This window comes from Sminthopsis crassicaudata, chromosome 2, assembly GCF_048593235.1.
Source record: "Sminthopsis crassicaudata isolate SCR6 chromosome 2, ASM4859323v1, whole genome shotgun sequence".
Classification (NCBI taxonomy): Eukaryota; Metazoa; Chordata; class Mammalia; order Dasyuromorphia; family Dasyuridae; genus Sminthopsis; species Sminthopsis crassicaudata.
Window position 1 is genome coordinate 355,420,729 of NC_133618.1, and position 21,288 is coordinate 355,442,016.

Sequence of the window (21,288 nt, forward strand, 5' to 3'; positions counted from 1 at the left end):
AAATGGCTTTATCATTTTATATTTCCATAAACAATGAATTAATGCCCAATTTTTCCATATTCTCTCCAGTATTTGTCACTTTCCCCTGATAACATTTTAGCTAATCTGATCCAGGACTGAAGGGTTTTTCTTGTTCTCTAATCAAGAGGGCTGCCCTGTTAATATGTAGAAAGTTGTTTCTTTGATCCAATCAGTATTTCTCTTTAGAACCCACTTTCTTGGCTTTAGATAATGGTGGGAAGGTATAGTGCAATGTCCTTTTCTCCTTTCAAGAAAGGTAGTAGGTAGGTAGGTGCCATTTGATAATTTATGACATTACCAAGGATGCAATCATCCTAGGCAACTTCATTGCAATTCAATAAGCATTTATTTAAAATGCCTGTATGTACAGAAGCCTATTTCAGGTGTTGGAAGGTGACAATGTAAAATAATATTAATGTCAAGACATTTTTCAAAGATTCTATTGGGAATGTGTTGTTCTATACCCTCCACATATTGAAGCAGGTATCTCTCCTGTAGAATCATTTCATGTGAGCAAACCTCAATGAGAGCTCTTTTTGTGGAATTTAGGATTGGCCTAGGTGAATTCACTCTCAAAGCTACACGTGAAAATGTGGTTTGTTGGGAGAGTGGCTGCCTGATAAGAATGAAATGGCGACTTTGACCAAAGGATTATATTGGCTTATGATACTGTGATAGGGTTCTTTCTGTGGATGCAAGCCATCCTAATAGCACTATACATCATTATGACAAAGGTTAGAATTAGAGAAAACTTGAGCTGAAATGAAAGAATAGAAATTTGATTATTTGAACAGTTGAAAGGGACATTACCTTAGAATCTTTATTGCTTGGCAAATTGCAAATCAGAATGACATTGTTTTAAAATGTATATAGAACATTTCTTTGTTCTTTATACAAAAATCTTTTCTACAGCTATGATAGTCATTTAGCTGCATTTAGGAATGCATTTCTATCTACACCATTTTGAGATAGGCTTTGTTCTGAGCCTAGATGACATAGCTCAGGAAGGTCAGAGAAAGACAATTTCTTATTGGTTTCTTCCACTTCAGAAGTAGAAAATTTACCCATTATGTGTCTTGAGGGTTTTTGTGTGATGTGGTGGAAGGAAGGCTAGATTTGAAATTATAAGACCTGGGTTTAGAATTCAACTTTCTAAGTCACCATGGGCAAATCACACAATCTTTCAGACCTTTGACTTCTGAATCTGTAAAAGGAGTGGTTTGTATGAAATGGTTTCTTAAGTCAAACAGATTTAGAGCTAGGAAATATCTCAAAGGTCACTCAATTTCATGCTCTCATTAATCTTATGATTCCCTCAATCCTACCTTGAGTATGTGGTGGTTTAATGGAAGGATCACGGGAGTAAGTTTGAATCCTGCCCTGATAATTACTATCTGTGTAATCCTGTAATCTCAGACTTGGTTTCCTCACTTAGAAAATGGAGATAATATTACCACCTGTTTTAGAGATTTGTTATGAGGATCAGATAGAAAATGTTTTGAAAATCTTAATTATATCTATACATGACAGATACTATTTCTCTCTCCTCCTTATTCCCCTCCCTCCAGAATGCATACTTTTTGGTAAAAGGGTTATTTCATTTATTTTATTTGTATTCCTAGAACCTTGTACAGTGATTGACATACATGAAGTTCTTTTTTTTTTTTTTTTAATTCATTTTTCCAAATTATCCCCTCCCTCCCTCCCTCCACTCCCTCCCCCCAATGACAGGTAATCCCATACATTTTACAAGTGTTACAATATAATCTAGATACAATATATGTGTGTAAATACCATTTTCTTGTTGCACATTAATTATTAGCTTCAGAAAGTATAAGTAACCTGGGTAGATAGACAGTAGTGCTAACAATTTACATTCACTTCCCAGTGTTCCTTCTCTGGGTGTAGTTATTTCTGTCCATCATTGATCAACTGGAAGTGAGTTGGATCTTCTTTATGTTAAAGATTTCCACTTCCATCAGAATACATCCTCATACATTATTGTTGTTGAAATGTATAGTGATCTTCTGGTTCTGCTCATTTCACTCACCAACAGTTGATTTAAGTCTCTCCAAGCCGCTCTGTATTCCTCCTGCTAGTCATTTCTTGCAGAGCAATAATATTCCATAACCTTCATATACCACAATTTACCCAACCATTCTCCAATTGATGGACATCCATTCAACTTCCAGTTTCTAGCTACTACAAAAAGAGCTGCCACAAACATTTTGGCACATACAGGTCCCTTTCCACTCTTTAGTATTTCTTTGGGGTATAATCCCAATAACAGCAATGCTGGGTCAAAAGGTATGCACAGTTTGATAACTTTTTGGGCATAGTTCCAAATTGCTCTCCAGAATGGCTGGATTCTTTCAGAACTCCACCAACAATGTATCATTGTCCCAGTTTTCCCACATTCCCTCCAACATTCATCATTATTTGTTCCTGTCTTCTTAGCCAATCTGACAGGTGTGTAGTGGTATCTCAGAGTTGTCTTAATTTGCATTTCTCTGATCAGTAGTGATTTGGAACACTCTTTCATATGAGTGGAAATAGTTTCAATTTCATCATCTGAGAATTGTCTGTTCATATCCTTTGACCATTTATCAATTGGAGAATGGTTTGGTTATTTATAAATTAGGGTCACTTCTCTATATATTTTGGAAATGAGACCTTTGTCAGAACCTTTACTTTTAAAAATATTTTCCCAATTTGTTACTTCCTTTCTAATCTTGTTTGCATTAGTATTGTTTGTACAGAAACTTTTTAGTTTGATGTAATCAAAATCTTCTATTTTGGGATCAATAATGATCTCTAGTTCTCCTCTGGTCATAAATTCCTTCCTCCTCCACAGGTCTGAGAGGTAGACTATTCTCTGTTCCTCTAATCTATTTATGATTTCATTCTTTATGCCTAAATCATGGACCGATTTTGATCTTCTCTTGGTATAGGGTGTTAAGTGTGGATCCATATCTAATTTCTGCCATACTAATTTCCAGTTTTCCCAACAGTTTTTTCCAAATAATGAATTTTTGTCCCTAATGTTGGTATCTTTGGGTTTGTCAAAGATTAGATTGCTATAGATGTACCCTTTTTTGTCCTTTGTATCTAATCTGTTCCACTGATCTACCTTTCTATTTCTTAGCCAGTACCAAATGGTTTTGGTGACTGCTGCTATGTAATATAGCTTTAGATCAGGTACAGTTAGACCACCTTCCTCTGACTTTTTTTTCATTAGTTCCCTTGCAATTCTCGACCTTATATTCTTCCATATGAATTTTGTTGTTATTTTTTCTAGGTCATTAAAATAGTTTCTTGGGAGTCTGATTGGTATAGCACTAAATAAATAGATTAGTTGGGGAGTATTGTCATCTTTATTATATTTGCTCGACCTATCCAAGAGCACTGAATGTCTTTCCAATTATTTAAATCTGACTTTATTTTTGTGGCAAGTGTTTTGTAGTTTTGCTAATATAATTCCTGACTTTTCCTTGGCAGATGGATTCCCAAATATTTTATACTCTCAACATTTGTTTGGAATGGAATTTCTCTTTGTATCTCTTGCTGTTGGATTTTGTTGGTGATGTATAAAAATGCTGAGGATTTATGTAGATTTATTTTGTATCCTGCAACTTTGCTAAAGTTGTTATTTCTAACAGCTGTTTAGTAGAATCTCTGGGGTTCTCTAAGTATACCATCATGTCATCTGCAAAGAGTGATAGTTTGATTTTCTTATTTCCTACTCTAATTCCTTGAATCTCTTTCTCAGCTCTTATTTCCGAGGCTAGCGTTTCTAGTACTATATTGAATAGGAATGGTGATAGTGGACAACCTTGTTTCACTCCTGAGCTTACTGGGAAAGGTTGCAGTTTATTTCTATTGCATATTATGCTTACTGACGGTCTTAAATATATGCTCCTGATTATTCTAAGGAATAATCCATTTATTTCTATACTCTCAAGAGGTTTTAGTAGGAATGGATGTTGGATTTTGTCAAATGCTTTTTCTGCATCTATTGAGATGATCATAAGGTTTTTATTAATTTGATTATTAATATGGTCAATTAAATTAATAGTTTTCCTAATATTAAACCAGCCCTGCATTCCTGGAATAAATCCTACTTGATCATAGTTTATTATCCTGGAGATGATTTTCTGAAGTCTTTTTGCTAATATCTTATTTAAGATTTTAGCATCAATATTCATTAAGGAGATTGGTCTATAATTTTCTTTCTCAGTTTTCGATCTACCTGGTTTAGGTATCAGTACCATGTCTGTGTCATAAAAGGAGTTTGGTAGGACTACTTCATCCCCTATTTTTTCAAATAATTTATATAACATTGGGGCTAATTGTTCTTTAAATGTTTGGTAGAATTCACATGTGAATCCATCTGGCCCTGGGGATTTTTTCCTGGGGAGTTGATTAATAGCTTGTTCTATTTCTTTTTCTGAAATGGGATTATTTAAGCAATTTATCTCCTCCCCTGTTAATCTAGGGAGCCTATATTTTTGGAGGAAGTCATCCATTTCCCTTAAGTTATCAAATTTATTGGCATAAAGTTAGGCAAAATAACTCCTTATTATTTCTCTAATTTCCTCTTCATTGGTGGAAAGGTCCCCCTTTTCATTTGTAAGACTATCAATTTGATTTTCCTCTTTCTTTTTTTCTGATCAGATTTACCAAAGGTTTATCTATTTTCTTAGCTTTTTCATAAAACCAACTCTTAGTTTTATTTATTAATTCAATAGTTTTTTTACTTTCAATATTATTGATTTCTCCTTTTAATTTTTGTATTTCAAGTTTAATTTTTGGTTGGGGGTTTTTAATTTGGTCTTTTTCTAGCCTTTTAAGTTGCAAGCCCAATTCGTTAATCTTCTCTTTCTCTATTTTCTTCAAATAAGCCTCTAAAGATATAAAATTTCCCCTTATTACTGCTTTAGCTGCATCCCACAGATTTTGGTATGATGTCTCATCATTGTCATTATCTTGGGTGAAATTATTAATTGTTTTTATAATTTGCTTTTTCACCCAGTCATTCTTTAAGATGAGATTATTCAGTTTCCAAATAATTTTTGGTCTATTTATCCCTAACTTTTTACTGAATGTAGCTTTTATTGTATTGTCGTCTGAGAAGAAGGCATTTATTATTTCTGCCTTCCTACATTTAATTTTCAGATCTTTATGTTCTAATATATGGTCAATTTTTGTATAGGATCCATGAACTGCTAAGAAGAAAGTATATTCCTTTCTATTGCCATTCAGTTTTCTCCAAATGTCTATCATACCTAGTTTTTCTAATGTTCTATTTACTTTTTAAATTTCTTTCTTGTTTGTTTTGTGGTTTGATTTATCTAAATCTGAGAGTGCAAGGCTGAGATCTCCCACTATTATAGTTTTACTGTCTATTTCTTCTTGCAACTCTCTTAACTTTTCCTTTAGAAAGTTAGATGCTATACCACTTGGTGCATATATGTTTAGTATCGATATGGCTTCATTATTTATGCTACCTTTCAGCAGGATATAGTTTCCTTCCTTATCTCTTTTAATTAGATCAACTTCTGCTTTTGCTTGATCTGAGATAAGGATAGCTACCCCTGCTTTTTTGGCTTTACCTGAAGCATTATACATTCTGCTCCAACCTTTTACCTTTAGTCTGTATGTATCTCCCTGCTTTAAGTGTGTTTCCTGTAAACAACATATTATAGGGTTCTGATTTTTGATCCAGTCTGCTATCCGTCTCCGTTTGATGGGAGCGTTCATCCCATTCACATTTACAGTTAAAATTATTAATTCTGTATTTCCTGCCATCATATTATACCCAGATTATGCTTTTTCCCTTGACCCCCCTGAACCCCTTCCCCAATATTTAATTTGTAGACCCCCCTTGTGACACACAGCCCTCCCTTTTTTTTTTTTAGTATCCCTCCCCCTTCCCTCCACGTCCCTTCCCTTATTCTCCTTTTCCTCTCCCCCTTTTAATGAGGTGATAGAGAATTCTCTGAAAAACAAATATGACAATTATTTACTCTTTGAGCCTCTTCTGGTGAGAGTAAGATTTACACAATGATTCACCCCCTCTCTAAATTCCCTCAGATATGGTGTATTTTCTATGCCTCTTCCTGGGATGTAGTTTCCCCCTTTTTATCACACCCTCCCCTTTTACTGATACTACCCCCTTCCCTTTACTACACCACCTCCTTTTTTTATTTTATATCAGTAAAATCAAATTATCCATGCGTACTTTCTATATACCCACAACAGAGATATAATTCTCAAGGGTTCTGTGTACCTTTTTCTGTTTTTCTTCAGTCTTGTGGATGTAGATCAATTTTTTTGTTTAAGGCTGGTTTTTTTCTTAGAAACATATGGAATTCCTCTATTTCATTGAATTTCATCTTCTTCCATGGAAAAAGATGCTAAACTTAGCTGGGTAGTTCATTCTTGGTTGCAGTCCTTGATCTTTCGGAATATCAGGTTCCAGGCCTTTCTATCTTTTAATGTGAAGGCAGCCAGATCTTGTGTGACCCTTATTGTGGCACCTTGGTATTTAAATTGTTTTTTTCTAGCTGCTTGCAGGATTTTCTCCTTTGTGTGGTAATTCTGCAGCTTAGCCACAATATTCCATGGTGTTCTTTTTTTAGGGTCTATTTCAGAAGGAGTTTGATGAATTCTTTCAACATCTACTTTCCCCTCTGTTTCTATTATCTCTGGACAGTTCTCTTTGATAATTTCCTATAAAATAGAATCTAGGCTCTTTTTTTGGTCATAGTTTTCGGGAAGTCCAATGATCCTCATATTATCTCTCCTAGATCTATTTTCCAGGTCTATAGATTTTCCCAATAAGTATTTGACGTTATTCTCCAGCTTTTCATTTTTTTTTTTTGTTTTGTTTGACTGATTCTTGGGTTCTCAATGAATTATTCATTTCTATTTGTTCCATCCTGAATTTTAAGGAGTTATTTTCTTCATTCACAGTTTTTAGTTGTTTTTGTAAATGCCCAATTTCATTTTTAAATGAGTTATTTAGCTCTATTGAATTTTTTTCCATTTCCCTAATTTTTTTTTTGAGAATTATTTTCTTTTTCCAATTCAGAAATCCTATTTTCTTGGGACTTTTTTATCTTCTCCAATTCAGAAATCCTACTTTCCTGTGATTTTTTTACCTTTTCTATTTCACTAATTTTGTTTCTCTGCATCTCCTGTGAATTCTTTATTTTTTCCAACTCCAATTTCAGAACCTTGTTATTCTCTATCATAGCTTCTCTTTCCTTTCCCCATTTTTCTTCAAACTCTCTTAACTTTTTAATAGTCTCTTCAAGGAGAGAGTTATGTGATGGAGGCAGGAATTGTTCCCCTTCAGGTTGTTATCTGCTGACTCTTTGCTATTAACCTCCTCGGGGTTGGATACCCGCTCTTTCTCTGTGTAGAAGGAATCTATAGGTTTTTTTGGGCTTTTTGCTCATACTTAAAAAATCTTTTGGGGTCTGTCCCTGGGGTAGGAAATTATTTATTTATTTCTTTAACAGCTTCCTCCCAGACTGGATGCATGCAGCGGCCCCTGCGCCTGAGCTAAGAGAGGGCTCTGGGAGAGAATTCCCCACCCCCTCCCTGGAAGTGCCTCAGAGGTGATCAGCTCTGCTGTGCTTTGAAGGCGCTGTGTTTTAGCGGCTTCCCTGAAGTTTGAGACTGAACAGTAAAGGCGACACAAAGCCCAGCCTATGCGTCCCGGTGGGGCGTGGATGTCAGCAGCAGGTGACTTGAAAAGCCCCTGCGCTCAAACTGGAAGTGTCTGCCAGAAACCAGGGTCCCTAGTTCAAAGGTTCAGCTTCTCTGGGACTTCCGTTCCACAGCCTCCAGCTGAACCAGGCACTATGAGTTACCGCCCCGCCCACTTTTCAATCTCTTAACTACCCCCAGGTGAAAACTTGGTTTGCTTATGTTGGCCACACCCCCAGTGCCAAGATCTGCTGAGTCACCCCTGGGATCCGGGAAGATCCAATCTGGTTTTAAATTTTAAAGTTGCTTTGATTTCTCTTCTGAACTGCTGTATTATAAGCAGAGAAGAGCTAACCGCCTGTGCCAGATTCCTTTATCTCAGTGGCTTCTCTGGTCCCAGAGCCCTCCCCAGCGTGACTGGCTACCCCACTACTCCACCATCTGCGCTGGCTTCTTTTCTTCCTCCCCTGGGAGCTGACCTTTCCTGTTTTAACTCCAGATTCTCTTTAGCTGGTAAGTCGTGCTTCCAGTCCTTGTGGATTCTATCAGTTCAGTGCTATTTCTGAGGCTGATTATATCTAGTTGGTTGTGAGGGACGAAAGGAGCTTACACAGTTGCTTGTATCTTCTCTGCCATCTTGGCTCCGCCCCCCCATACATGAAGTTCTTAATTATTTTTTTTTGTTTGATGATGATGCTTGCAAAAAAATAAAATAAAAGGATGTCCCATTATCTTGGTGAAGCTTAATTCAGTCAATTCAGTTAATTTTTTCTGGATCATTAACATTTCAAATGTCTAGCATCTCTTCTTTCCCTGTGAGATGGTAGAAATGTGCCTAGAAGTTATCTCTGGGACTTTAAAGAGTGGTCAAATGATTCCCCCATTCATGACTCTTTATCCACTGAAATTATAACTTGGTAATTTGGTTCTTAGAAAATCACTTTCAAACTTCTATCTACAACTGTGCATTATACACATTTGCTCTATCTTAGTTTCTCAGGATGACAGGAAGAGTAATTGAGAACACATGAAGGGGATAGAGGTTTGCTTGATTAAAAACAGAAAGCTCTTAAGTTTTATTACAGTAAGTGTCTTCCCTTCCCACAATTCCATCAAAGAAAAAAATTCTCAACCATTTGGTGTTTGGCCTAACTTTATTTTCTCTTTTTTTATGTGTGTCTCTGTTTCCTAATCTCAGACAAAAGAAGGGGAATGTGGCCCACAAACACTGGAGTGGAACTTCAAATATAATCAAGTGCAAACCTTGCACTGCTTCAGTTCACACTGGCCTTGTCTGTGGCTCTGATGGCCATACCTACACTTCCAAGGTAAATTTTCTTTGTTCTCTAAAGCTTTTCTCCATTATCACTGCTATTATAGGTAAACATCTTCTAAAATATTTCATGGCATCTGGGCTGAATCAAAAGAACCTTCTATTTCACATATTATTGTGTCAATAAACACATATATGTACATAGACACAGATGTACACATAAGCCATCTTTATCATACTTGAATTTTATGTGTCTGTGTGCAACAGATAAACATATGTAGATAACCCTGCACAGTATAGTTAGATAGGCCAAATGAAATTATTATGTCACATAAGCCAAAGCATAAGTGCCTTGGAGTCTAAGTGGACAAAGGGAGAATAACATTCTCAATGTAACAGATCAGAAAGATTCACCATGGTTATAAGTTCATGAATGGATGTGAGCAATTTTTTTTAAGCCATGAACACTTCAGAACTGTTTACATAATGGGAAAGAGGCAGCTTAATATTTGTGGATTAACATTGCCAGCGTATGTTGAAAATGAGCCTAAGATGCTGCTATCATTTATAGGACTACACTTTTGGTTTTAAAGAAAACAAAACAAAACAAAACAAAACAAAACAAAAAAAAAACTAAAGACAGATTTATCAAGATTGGGATTGGACAGTAGGATCCACAGATATCTCTATAGATCCTTGAAATCCCTCTTTTTTTCTTTGCCAGAAAATTAGTGATGACAGATGAGAGTCACAGTATGGTAGTGCAACAAGTTGGAGAAGTACGGATATTGAGGGAGAGAGACTTGGATCTACGAAAGGGATCACAGAAGAAACTATTGGTTGTTCTGTTCATCACACATTTAAGTGTTTTACCTTGTAATAATGGAGGATTCAGTGGGAGTTCAAGAAGTATTACAATATTTCATTGTGAAAGACAAACAAAAGACATAATTTTTAAGTGTGTGTGTGTGTGTGTGTGTGTGTGTGTGTGTGTAGGTATAGATAAATAGTTAGCCATACATACTAACTATACTGTGTGCAGAGTCTCACATAGGTATGATATGAACTATACCAGGAAAAGCAGACAAGGGCCCTTGTGTTTTGGATGAGATATCCTGGCAGGTGGGTCTGTAATATAATTTGCTGTAATAAAAACAGCTCACATTTCTGGAGCATTCTAAGATTTCAAAGCATTTCCTCTGCAATAAAATTTTAAAAACATAGTATAAAATATACTATTACTCAATTGATGGATCTGAAGTTAAGGAACTTAGCCAGACACATAGCTAATGAATGCAAGATTCAATATTATAACCCATGCCTTTTCAACCTAAGTTGAGCTTAAGTATAAGCAATAAAATAAAATAAGTAATAAGCAATAAAATAATAAAGGTACTCACATCAAGAAGAGAATCCTGGTGGTGAGGTGACTTTTGTATCATTCTAAAAACTCTTGGCATTCAATTGCCACCAAGCTTCTCTAGGTATCTTTGGTCAAGTGCATTATTGTTGCATATCTTGTTTCTCCTAGGCCCTTCATTTTTTAAATTTTTATTTATTTTTTTAAAAATTTATTTATTTTTAATACACATTGCTTTATGAATCATCTTGAGAGAGAAAAATCATAGCAAAATGGAAAAGCCAATGGAGACATAAAAAAAAAAACAACAGAAAAAAGAAGTGAACATAGCATGTGTTTACATGCAGTCTCCTTAGTTCTTTTTCTAAATACAGATGGCATTTTCTATCCAAATTCTATTGAAATAGCTTTGGAGCACTGAACCACTGAAAAGAACCATGTCTTTAATAGTTGATCATCACACATTCTTGCTCTTATTGTGTACAATGGATTTCTGGTTCTGCTTGTTTCATTTGGCATCAATTTGTATAAATCTTAACAAGCCTTTCTAAAATCAGCTTGTTCATCAATTTTTATAGAGCAATAATATTCTATTACCTTCATATACTGCATATACTTATTCAATCATTCCCCAGCTGATGGACATCTGCTCATTTTCCAATTCTTTGTTACCACAAACAAAAGAGCTGCTATAAACATTTTTGCACATATGGGTTTTTGTCCCTACTTTATGATTTCCTTGGGATACAGATTCAGTGATGGCATTGATAGATTGAAGAGTAGGCACAGTTTTACAACCTTTTGGGCATAGTTACATATGGCTTTCCAGAATGGTTGTATCATTTCACAATTCCACCAGCAATGCTTTAGTGTCCCAGTTTTCCCCCATCCCCTCTAACTTTTGTTATTTTTTCCTGTCATCATAGTCAATCTGAGAGGTATGAGGTACTACCTTAGAGCTGTTTTAATTTGGATTTTTCTAACCAATAGTGATTTAGAACATTTTTTCATACAACTATAGATGGCTTTAATTTTTTCATCTAAAAATTGTCTATTCATATCCTTTGACCATTATCAATTGAGAAATGACTTGCATTCATACAAATTTGACACAGTTTTTTATATATTTTAGAAATGAGACTTTTATCAGAAATATTGGCTGTAAATTTTTTTTTCCCCAGCTTTCTTTCCTTGTAATCTTGTTTCTGTTGGTTTTGTTTGTTTGTGCAAAACATTTTAAATTTAATACAATCAAAGTTGCCCATTTTGCCTTTCACAATGTTCTCCAGTTCTTTGATCATAAATTCCTCCATTCTCCAAAGATCTGATAGGTAAGTTATCCCTTGTTTTCCTAATTCATTAAGGAAATTGGTCTATAGTTTTCTTTCTCAGTTTTTGATCTACCTGGTTTAGGTATCAGTATCATGTCTGTGTCATAGAAGGAATTTGGTAGGACTCCTTCAATCCCTATTTTTTCAAATAGTTTACATAGCATTGGAGTTAGTTGTTCTTTAAATGTTTGGTAGAATTCACCTGTAAATCCATCTGGTCCTGGGGACTTTTTCTTAGGAAGTTGGTTAATAGCTTGGTCTATTTCTTTTTCTGAGATGGGACTATTTAGACTACTTAGTTCTTCCTCTGTTAATCTGGGCAAGCTATATTTTTGAAGGTATTCTTCCATTTCATTTAAGTTATCGAATTTATCGGCATAAAGTTGAGCAAAGTAGCTCATAACTATTGTTCTAATTTCCTCTTCATTAGTGGTGAGTTCACCCTTTTCATTTTCAAGACTATCAATTTGCTTTTTCTCTTTCCTTTTTTAAATCAGGTTTACTAAGGGTTTGTCTATTTTGTTGGTTTTTTCATAAAACCAACTCTTAGTTTTATTAATTAATTCAATAGTTTTTTTACTTTCAATTTTATTAATCTCACCTTTTATTTTTTGAATTTCAAGTTTTGTGTTTGTCTGGGGGTTTTTAATTTGTTCCTTTTCTAGCAATTTTAGTTGTAAGCCCAATTCGTTGGCCCTCTCTTTCTCTATTTTATGCAAGTAGGCCTGTAGAGATATAAAACTTCCCCTTATTACTGCTTTGGCTGTATCCCACACATTTTGGTATGATGTCTCATTATTGTCATTTTCTTGGGTGAAGTTATTAATTATGTCTATGATTTGCTGTTTTACCCAATCATTCTTTAGTATAAGATTATTTAGTTTCCAATTTTTTTTGGTCTATTTTCCCCTGGCTTTTTATTAAATGTTATTTTGATTGCATTATGGTCTGAAAAGGATGCATTTACTATTTCTGTCTTACTGCATTTGATTTTGAGGTTTTTATGCCCTAGTATATGATCAATTTTTGTATAGGTTCCATGAACTGCTGAGAAGAAAGTATATTCCTTTCTGTCTCCATTTAGCTTTCGCCAAAGATCTATCATATCAAACTTTTCTAGTATTCTATTTACCTCTTTGACTTCTTTCTTATTTATTTTGTGGTTTGATTTATCTAATTCTGAGAGTGCAAGGTTGAGATCTCCCGCTATTATAGTTTTGCTATCTATTTCCTCTTGTAGCTCTCTTAATTTCTCTTTTAAGAATTTAGATGCTGCACCACTTGGTGCATATATGTTTAATATTGATACTGCTTCACTATTGATGCTGCCCTTTAGCAGGATATAATGCCCTTCCTTATCTCTTTTAATTAGATCAATTTTTGTTTTTGCTTGATCTGAGATGAGGATGGCTACTCCTGCTTTTTTGGTTTTGCCTGAAGCATAATAGATTCTGCTCCAACCTTTTACTTTTAGTTTTAATGTCTCACCCTGTTTCAGGTGTGTTTCCTGTAAACAACATATAGTAGGATTCTGACTTTTAATCCAGCCTGCTAACAGCTTCCTCTTTATGAGGCAGTTTGCCCCATTCACATTTATGGTTAGAAGGACTAATTCTATATTGCTTGCCATCCTATTAACCCCTGCTTATGCTTTTTCCCTTTCCTTCCCTTTTACCCTCCTATCCAGTATTAAACTGGTGAACACCACTTGCTTTTCACAGCCCTCCCTTTTTAGTATCCCTCCTCCACCTTAAAGATCCTCCCCTTATTTTACCCCTTTTCCTCGGAATTACTGTATTCCCTTCCCCTTAGCTTACTCCTTCCCTTTCACTTTTCAATGAAGTGGAAGAAGTTTCACCATAAATCGAATATGTCTATTGATACACGCTATGTTCATCTCCCTCCTTTCTTTCTCTCAGATATAATAGGTTACCTTTGCCTCTTCATGAGATGTAGTACCACCACTTTACACTTTTTTATGATATAATCTCCTTTCCACCTCTAGTTTGTAACACAAATTTTACATATGTTCTTTACATATTTTTTTGACAGAAGTATAGTTCTCAAGATTTCTTTTTACCTTTTTAGAAATCTCTTGAGTTCTGTATTTGAAGATCAAATCTTTTATGTAGGTCTGGTTTTTTCATCAAAAATAGATGGAATTCATTTATTTCGTTAAATGTCCATCTTCTTCCCTGGAAAACGATGCTCATTCTTGCTGGGTAAGTTATTCTTGGCTGCATACCAAGTTCCTTAGCCTTTCGGAATATCATGTTCCAGGCCCTTCGTTCTTTTAATGTGGACGCTGCTATATCTTGGGTTATCCTTATTGTGGATCCTCCATATTTGAATTGTTTTTTTCTAGCAGCTTCCAATATCTTTTCCTTTGTCTGATGGTTTTTGAACTTGGCCACTATATTTCTTGGCGTTTTGATTTTAGGGTCCCTTTCAGTAGGTGATCGATGAATTTTTTCAATGTCTATTTTACCCTCTGTTTCCAGAATGTCTGGGCAGTTCTCTTTGATAATTTCCTCGAAAATGGTGTCCAAGCTCTTTTTTTCCTCCCATTTTTCAGGGAGTCCAATTATTCTCAAATTGTCTCTCCTGGGATCTGTTTTCCAGGTCTGTTGTCTTTCTGGTAAGGTACTTGACATTCTTTTCAATTGTTTCATTTCTCTGGTTTTGCTTGACTCCCTCTTGGTTTCTCCTTGAGTCATTCATTTCTACTTGTTCCAGTCTAATTTTCAATGATGTATTTTCTTCACTCACTTTTTTTATATCTCTTTGTAATTGTCCAATTGAGTTTTTATCTTCTATGGAATTTTTTTCCATTTTATCCATTTTATGTTTTAGAGAGCTGATTTCTTTTTCCAGCACACTAATCCTGTTTTCCTTGGAGTTGTTTACCTTTTCCAGCTCACTAATCCTGTTTTCCTTGGAGTTGTTTACCTTTTCCAGCTCACTAATCTTGTTTTTCAATGATTTGATTTCTTTATCCACTCTGTCTTTGAATGCATGGGGTGACTTCTCCAGGCTCTCTTGCCAAGCTTCCCTTTCCTTTTCCCATTTCTCTTCCAGCTCTCCTGTGAGAGCCTTTTTGATTTCCTCTATGAGTTTCTTTTGTATTGAGGAGCAGCTTATATCCCTCCCAGGGGATACATCTGGGGACAGTCTGTTCCTAGTCTCCTCAGCATTTGAAGTCTGCTCCCTCTCCACACAGAAGCTGTCAATGGTTAGAGCCCTTTTGAATTTTTTGTTCATTTTGTCAGAGTAGGAATCAAAGAAAACAAACTGACAAGAGAAACAATTGGTCTGTTTTTCGGGGGATGGGCCTGGATGTTATTAATGGGCTTCCTCTACAGACTGGGGGTAGGGCAGCAGAGAGCCACTAACAGAACAGCAATGACTGTACTGAGTCTGCGCTCTGAGGCTCTGAGAACACACCGAGTCAGTCCAGGTGGGGTTTGGGGATGGCCAGGTTTTGAGAGATGCTAGCTTTCCGGGGGTTTTAATCTTCACCTCAGGTATTTACACCCTCTCCACCGCTCCTGGCTTGCTGCCAAGACGGAGCATCCACACTGGGGCAAAAGCCCTTTCACAGAAACGGCAGAGATCACACCCTTCCCCCTCGGGTCTGAGCTGTGTGAGCTGCCTGTCTTACTCTGGCTGCCTGCCCTCAGTCTGCGCCCACTCTGATTGACCCTCCCCCGAGCAAACACAGACCTTTTCTGGCGACTTTCAAGGATGTCTTCTCTTGGTGATATTTTGTGGATTTCTTTCTGGGTCAAGCATTAAGTCAGAGGCTTGTCATGAAGTAAGTTCTGAGAGAAAACGAGGAGCTCAAGCAGCTGTCTGCCTCCACGCCGCCATCTTGGCCGGAAGTCCCTCAAGAGTTCTTTTTACCTTTTTCTGTTTCTCTTTAGTCTTGTGGATATTGATCAAATTTTTTGTTTAAGTCTGTTTTTTTTTTTTTTTTCTTAGAAACAAATGGAATTCCTCTGTTTCATTAAATGACCATCTTCTTCCATGGAAGAAAATGCTAAACTTAACAGGGTCGTTTATTCTTGCTTGCAATCCTTGTTCTTTTGCCTTTCAGAATATCAGATTCCAGGCCCTTCGATTCTTTAATGTGGAGGCAGCCGGATCTTGTGTGACCTTTAGTGTGGCACCTTGATATTTGAATTGTTTTTTTTTCCTAGCTGCTTGAAGTATTTTTTCCCTTAGTTTGGTAGTTCTGCAGCTTAGCCACAATGTTCTGTGGAGTTCTTTTTTTAGGGTCTTTTTCAGAAGGTATTCAATGAATTCTTCCAACGCCTATTTTTCCTTCTGTTTCTGTTATCTCTGGACAGTTCTCTTTGATGATTTCCTGTAAAATAGAATCTAAGCTTTGGTTTTTTTTTTTTTTTTTGATCATAGTTTTCGGGAAGTCTAATTATCCTTAAATTATCTCTCCTAGATCTATTTTCCAGGTCTATAGATTTTCCCAGTAAGTATTTGATGTTATTCTCCAGCTTTTCTTTTTTTTTTTTTTTTTTGTTTTGTTTTGTTTTGTTTTGTTTGACTGATTCTTGGTTTCTCAATGAATGATTCATTTGTCTTTGTTCTGTCCTGATTTTTAATGAGTTATTTTCTTCATTCACATTTTTTACTTCTTTTTGTATATGCTTATTTGAGTTTTTCAATGAATTATTTTGCTCTGTTGAATTTTTTTCCATTTCACTAATTTTTTTAGTGAGTTATATTCTTTTTCCAATTCAGAAATCCTTCTTTCTTGAAACTTTTTTTTTATCATTTCCAATTCAGAAATCCTACTTTCCTGTGATTTTTTAACCTTTTCTAATTCACAAATTTTCTTTCCCTGCATCTCCTGTGAATTCTTTATTTTTTCCAACTCAAATTTCAGGACATTGTTATTCTCTATCATAGCTTCTCTTTCCTTTCCCCATTTTTCTTCAAACTCTTTTGACTTTTTAATAATCTCTTCTAGGAAAGAGTTAAGTGATGGGGAACAGTTATCTCTTTAGGCTGTTCTGCTGGTAGCTTAGTTGGGGTTGGATACCCGCTCTTTCTCTGTGTAGAAGGTGTCAATCATTCTATTCAGCTTCTTACTCATTGTTAAAAATCTGTTGGCGTAAGAAGTTTATTTATTTATTTACCAGCTTCCTCCCAGATGGGATGGAGATAGAGTTGTATGCTTGAGGTAAGAAAGAGGTCTGGGAGAGAGGTCCCCTCCCCCCCTCCCCAGAAATACCTCAGAGGTGGTTAGTACAGCTGTGCTGTGAAGAGTGCCCACTGAAGGATCCTGCTGTGTGGCCTAGCGACTGCCCTGAGGTTTAAAGCTGATCAGTGAGAGCGTCACAAACCCCAGCCAATGTGTCCCGTGGGGTGTGTTTATCAGCAGCTGAAGTGAAAAGCCCCTGCACTCAAACTGGAAGTGTCTGCCCAGAAACTGCAGTCCCTATGTCAAAGGTTTTGCTTCTCTGGGAATTCTGCTTCTCTGGGAATTCTGCTGCTGCTAGAATTCCACTGCCTCAGGCTGAGCCCAGCAGTATGTGGACCAGAGGCTGCCTCAGGCTATGTCCCTGCTGTTCAGGCTCTTAACTACCCCAAGGAGAAGCCCTGGACAGCAGAAGGCAGCTGCACAGCAGTGCCGAGATCTATTAGGTCACTTCCGAAATGGGGTGGTTCTAGGATCTGGCTTTATACTTTAAAGTGGCTTGATTTCTCTTCTGATCTGCTGTTTTATCAGCAGAGAAGAACTAATAGCTTGTGTCAGAGTCCTCTATCTCAGTGGCTTCTCTGATCTCAGAGTTCTCCCCAGCCCGATCAGCATAGTGTTATCACCTAACCTTATTTGTGTTGGCCTTTTTTCTTCCTCCCCACGGAACTGACCTTTTCTGTTGAAATTCCAGATTCTCTTCAGCTGGTAAGTTGTGCTTCTAATCTTTGTGGTTTTTATCAGTCCAGCGTTATTTTTGAGGCTTATTTAACTAATTGGTATTGAGGGAAGAAGGGAGCTTACAAATTCTCATGTATTTTCTCCGCCATCTTGGCCCCGCCCCCTCAGGAGACATATTCTACAGCTAGTATTTTTGCTAACATACTATGTAATCTTTCCTCTCTGAAATTCAGCTATCTTTGTGGAGTACCTTCTGGGAATGCTTGGCCCTTCACTCTCATGGTCCACTCTTACTTGAGAGGCCAATTGTTTATGATCCAGCCTCCAAAACAGAAGTACTTGACTCCAAATTGCTTACTCCTCACCTCTCCCATAAGGGGAGTAATCCAAATAAATTGACAGCACCACTTCTGAGCTACTCTTACGTGTGCAGTCATCACAGGAACCTGGAGAAGATATACCCCCAATCAACTGATGCTTAATTCATGGACAAATTCTCCTCCTCTCCTTTCCATTAATAGTGTAATTCAGAGTCCTTTTTTCTGCTGAGGGAAAAAAGGATCACCTCAGCCTTAAGTGAGCTTTTTATTCTTAAGAAGGATCTTTTGCTCAAGTGGATTTTTGATTATAGTTCCACCCCAATTCTGGCATCTTTTTTCTTATAACTAACTCCTTTTTGGAGTTAGTCTGCTTGTGAAGCATCACAATAACTAAAGTCTATTAGGACTTAAATTCCTTTTAGGGTTAGCCCTATAATCCCCAACTTGCTTTAATGGCATCTTCCTCCTGGTTAATTATGAAACTAGGGGAGTTGTCTTTCTTTTTGTTAACTGCTGAAACTCATTTTCTTTTCTTTTTTTTTTTTTAATTTTTATTTTATTTTATAATTATAACATTTTTTGACAGTACATATGCATGGGTAATTCTCCACAACATTATCCCTTGCACTTACTTCTATTCAGATTTTTTCCCTTCCTCCCCCAACCCCCTCCCCCAGATGGCAAGCAGTCTTATATATGTTAAATATATTACAGTATATTCTAGATACAATATATGTGTGTAGAACCGAATTTTTTTTTGCACAGGAAGAATTGGATTCAGAAGGTAAAAATAACAGTTTACATTCATTTCCCAATGTTCCTTTTCTGGATGTAGCTGGTTCTGTCCATCATTAATCAATTGGAATTGGATTAGCTCTTCTCTATGTTGAAGAAATCCACTTCCATCAGCATACATCCTCGTACAGTATCATTGTTGAAGTGTATAGTGATCTTCTGGTTCTGCTCGTTTCACTCAGGATCAGTTGATGTAAGTCTCTCCAAGCCTCTCTGTATTTCTCCTGTTGGTCATTTCTTATAGAACAATAATATTCCATAACATTCATATACCATAATTTACCCAACCATTCTCCAATTGATGGACATCCATTCATCTTCCAGCTTCTAGCCACTATGAAAAGGGCTGCCACAAACATTTTGGCACATACAGGTCCCTTTCCCTTCTTTAGTAGTTCCTTGGGGTATAAGCCCAGTAGTAGTATGGCTGGGTCAAAGGGTATGCACATTTTTATAACTTTTTGGGCATAATTCCAGATTGCTCTCCAGAATGGTTGGATTCTTTCACAACTCCACCAACAATGCATCAGTGTCCCAGTTTTCCCACACCTCCTCCAACATTTATCGTTATTTGTTCCTGTCATCTTAGCCAATCTGACAGGTGTGTAATGATACCTCAGAGTTGTCTTAATTTGCATTTCTCTGATCAATAGTGATTTGGAACACTTTCATATGAGTGGAAATAGTTTTAATTTCATCATCTGAAAATTGTCTGTTCATATCCTTTGACCATTTATCAATTGGAGAATGGCTTGATTTCTTATAAATTAAAGTCAATTCTCTGTATATTTTGGAGATGAGGCCTTTATCAGAACCTTTAACTGTAAAAATTTTTTCCCAATTTGTTACTTCCCTTCTAATCTTGTTTGCATTAGTTTTGTTTGTGCAGAAACTTTTTAATTTGGTGTAATCAAAATGTTCTATTTTGTGATCAATAATGGTCTCTAGTTCTCCCTTGGACACAAACTCCTTCCTCCTCCACAAGTCTGAGAGGTAAACCATCCCATGTTCCTCCAATTTATTTATGATTTCATTCTTTATGCCTAAATCGTGGACCCATTTTGATCATATCTTTGTATGTGGTGTTAAATGTGGGTCCATGCCTAGTTTCTGCCATACTAATTTCCAGTTTTCCCAGCAGTTTTTGTCAAATAATGAATTCTTATCCCAAAATTTGGGATCTTTGGGTTTGTCAAAGATTAGATTGCTATTTTTATTCACTATCTTGCCCTGTGCACCTAACCTATTCCACTGATCAACTATTCTATTTCTTAGCCAGTACCAAATGGTTTTGGTGACTGTTGCTTTATAATATAGTTTTAAATCAGGTACACTTAGACCACCTTCCTCTGACTTTTTTTTCATTAGTTCCCTTGCAATTCTCGACCTTTTATTCTTCCATATGAATTTTGTTGTTATTTTTTCTAAGTCATTAAAATAGTTTCTTGGGAGTCTGATTGGTATAGCACTAAATAAATAGATTAGTTTGGGGAGTATTGTCATCTTTATTATATTCGCTCGGCCTATCCAAGAACACTGAATGTCTTTCCAATTATTTAAATCTGACTTTATTTTTGTGGCAAGTGTTTTGTAATTTTGCTCATATAATTCCTGACTCTCCTTTGGTAGATATATTCCCAAATATTTTATACTATCTACTGTTATTTTGAATGGAATTTCTTTGTATCTCTTGCTGTTGGATTGTGTTGGTAATGTATAAAAATCCTGAGGATTTATGTGGATTTATTTTGTATCCTGCGACTTTGCTAAAATTCTGAATTATTTCTAATAGCTTTTTAGCAGAGTCTTTGGGGTTCTCTAAGTATACCATCATGTCATCTGCGAAAAGTGACAATTTGATTTCTTCATTTCCTACTCTAATTCCTTGGATCTCTTTCTCGGCTCTTATTGCCAAGGCTAGAGTTTCTAGTACTATATTGAATAGTAATGGTGATAGTGGGCAACCTTGTTTCACTCCTGATCTTACAGGGAAAGGTTCTAGTTTATCACCATTACATATGATGTTTACTGAAGGTTTTAAATATATGCTCCTTATTATTTTAAGGAATAGTCCATTTATTCCTATACTCTCAAGCGTTTTTAGTAGGAATGGATGTTGGATTTTATCAAATGCCTTTTCTGCATCTATTGAGATGATCATATGGTTTTTATTAATTTGATTATTAATATGGTCAATTATACTAATAGTTTTCCTAATATCAAACCAGCCCTGCATTCCTGGTATAAATCCCACTTGGTCATAGTGTATTATCCTGGGGATGATTTTCTGAAGTCTATTTGCTAATATCTTATTTAAGATTTTAGCATCAATATTCATTAAGGAAATTGGTCTATAGTTTTCTTTCTCAGTTTTCAATCTACCTGGTTTAGGTATCAGTACCATGTCTGTGTCATAGAAGGAATTTGGTAGGACTCCTTCAATCCCTATTTTTTCAAATAGTTTACATAGCATTGGAGTTAGTTGTTCTTTAAATGTTTGGTAGAATTCACCTGTAAATCCATCTGGTCCTGGGGACTTTTTCTTAGGAAGTTGGTTAATAGCTTGGTCTATT

General features: G+C 36.1%; 1 protein-coding gene across 1 annotated transcript in view; it reads left to right on the forward strand.

Moving 5' to 3' along the window:
• SPOCK1 (SPARC (osteonectin), cwcv and kazal like domains proteoglycan 1) overlaps positions 1-21,288 on the forward strand; it is an 809,688-nt gene that overhangs the window by 554,209 nt on the left and 234,191 nt on the right. The window contains exon 5 of the mRNA XM_074290862.1: positions 8,936-9,065. Within this exon, the coding sequence (XP_074146963.1) occupies positions 8,936-9,065 (130 nt within the window). The remainder of the gene's footprint in view (positions 1-8,935; positions 9,066-21,288) is intronic.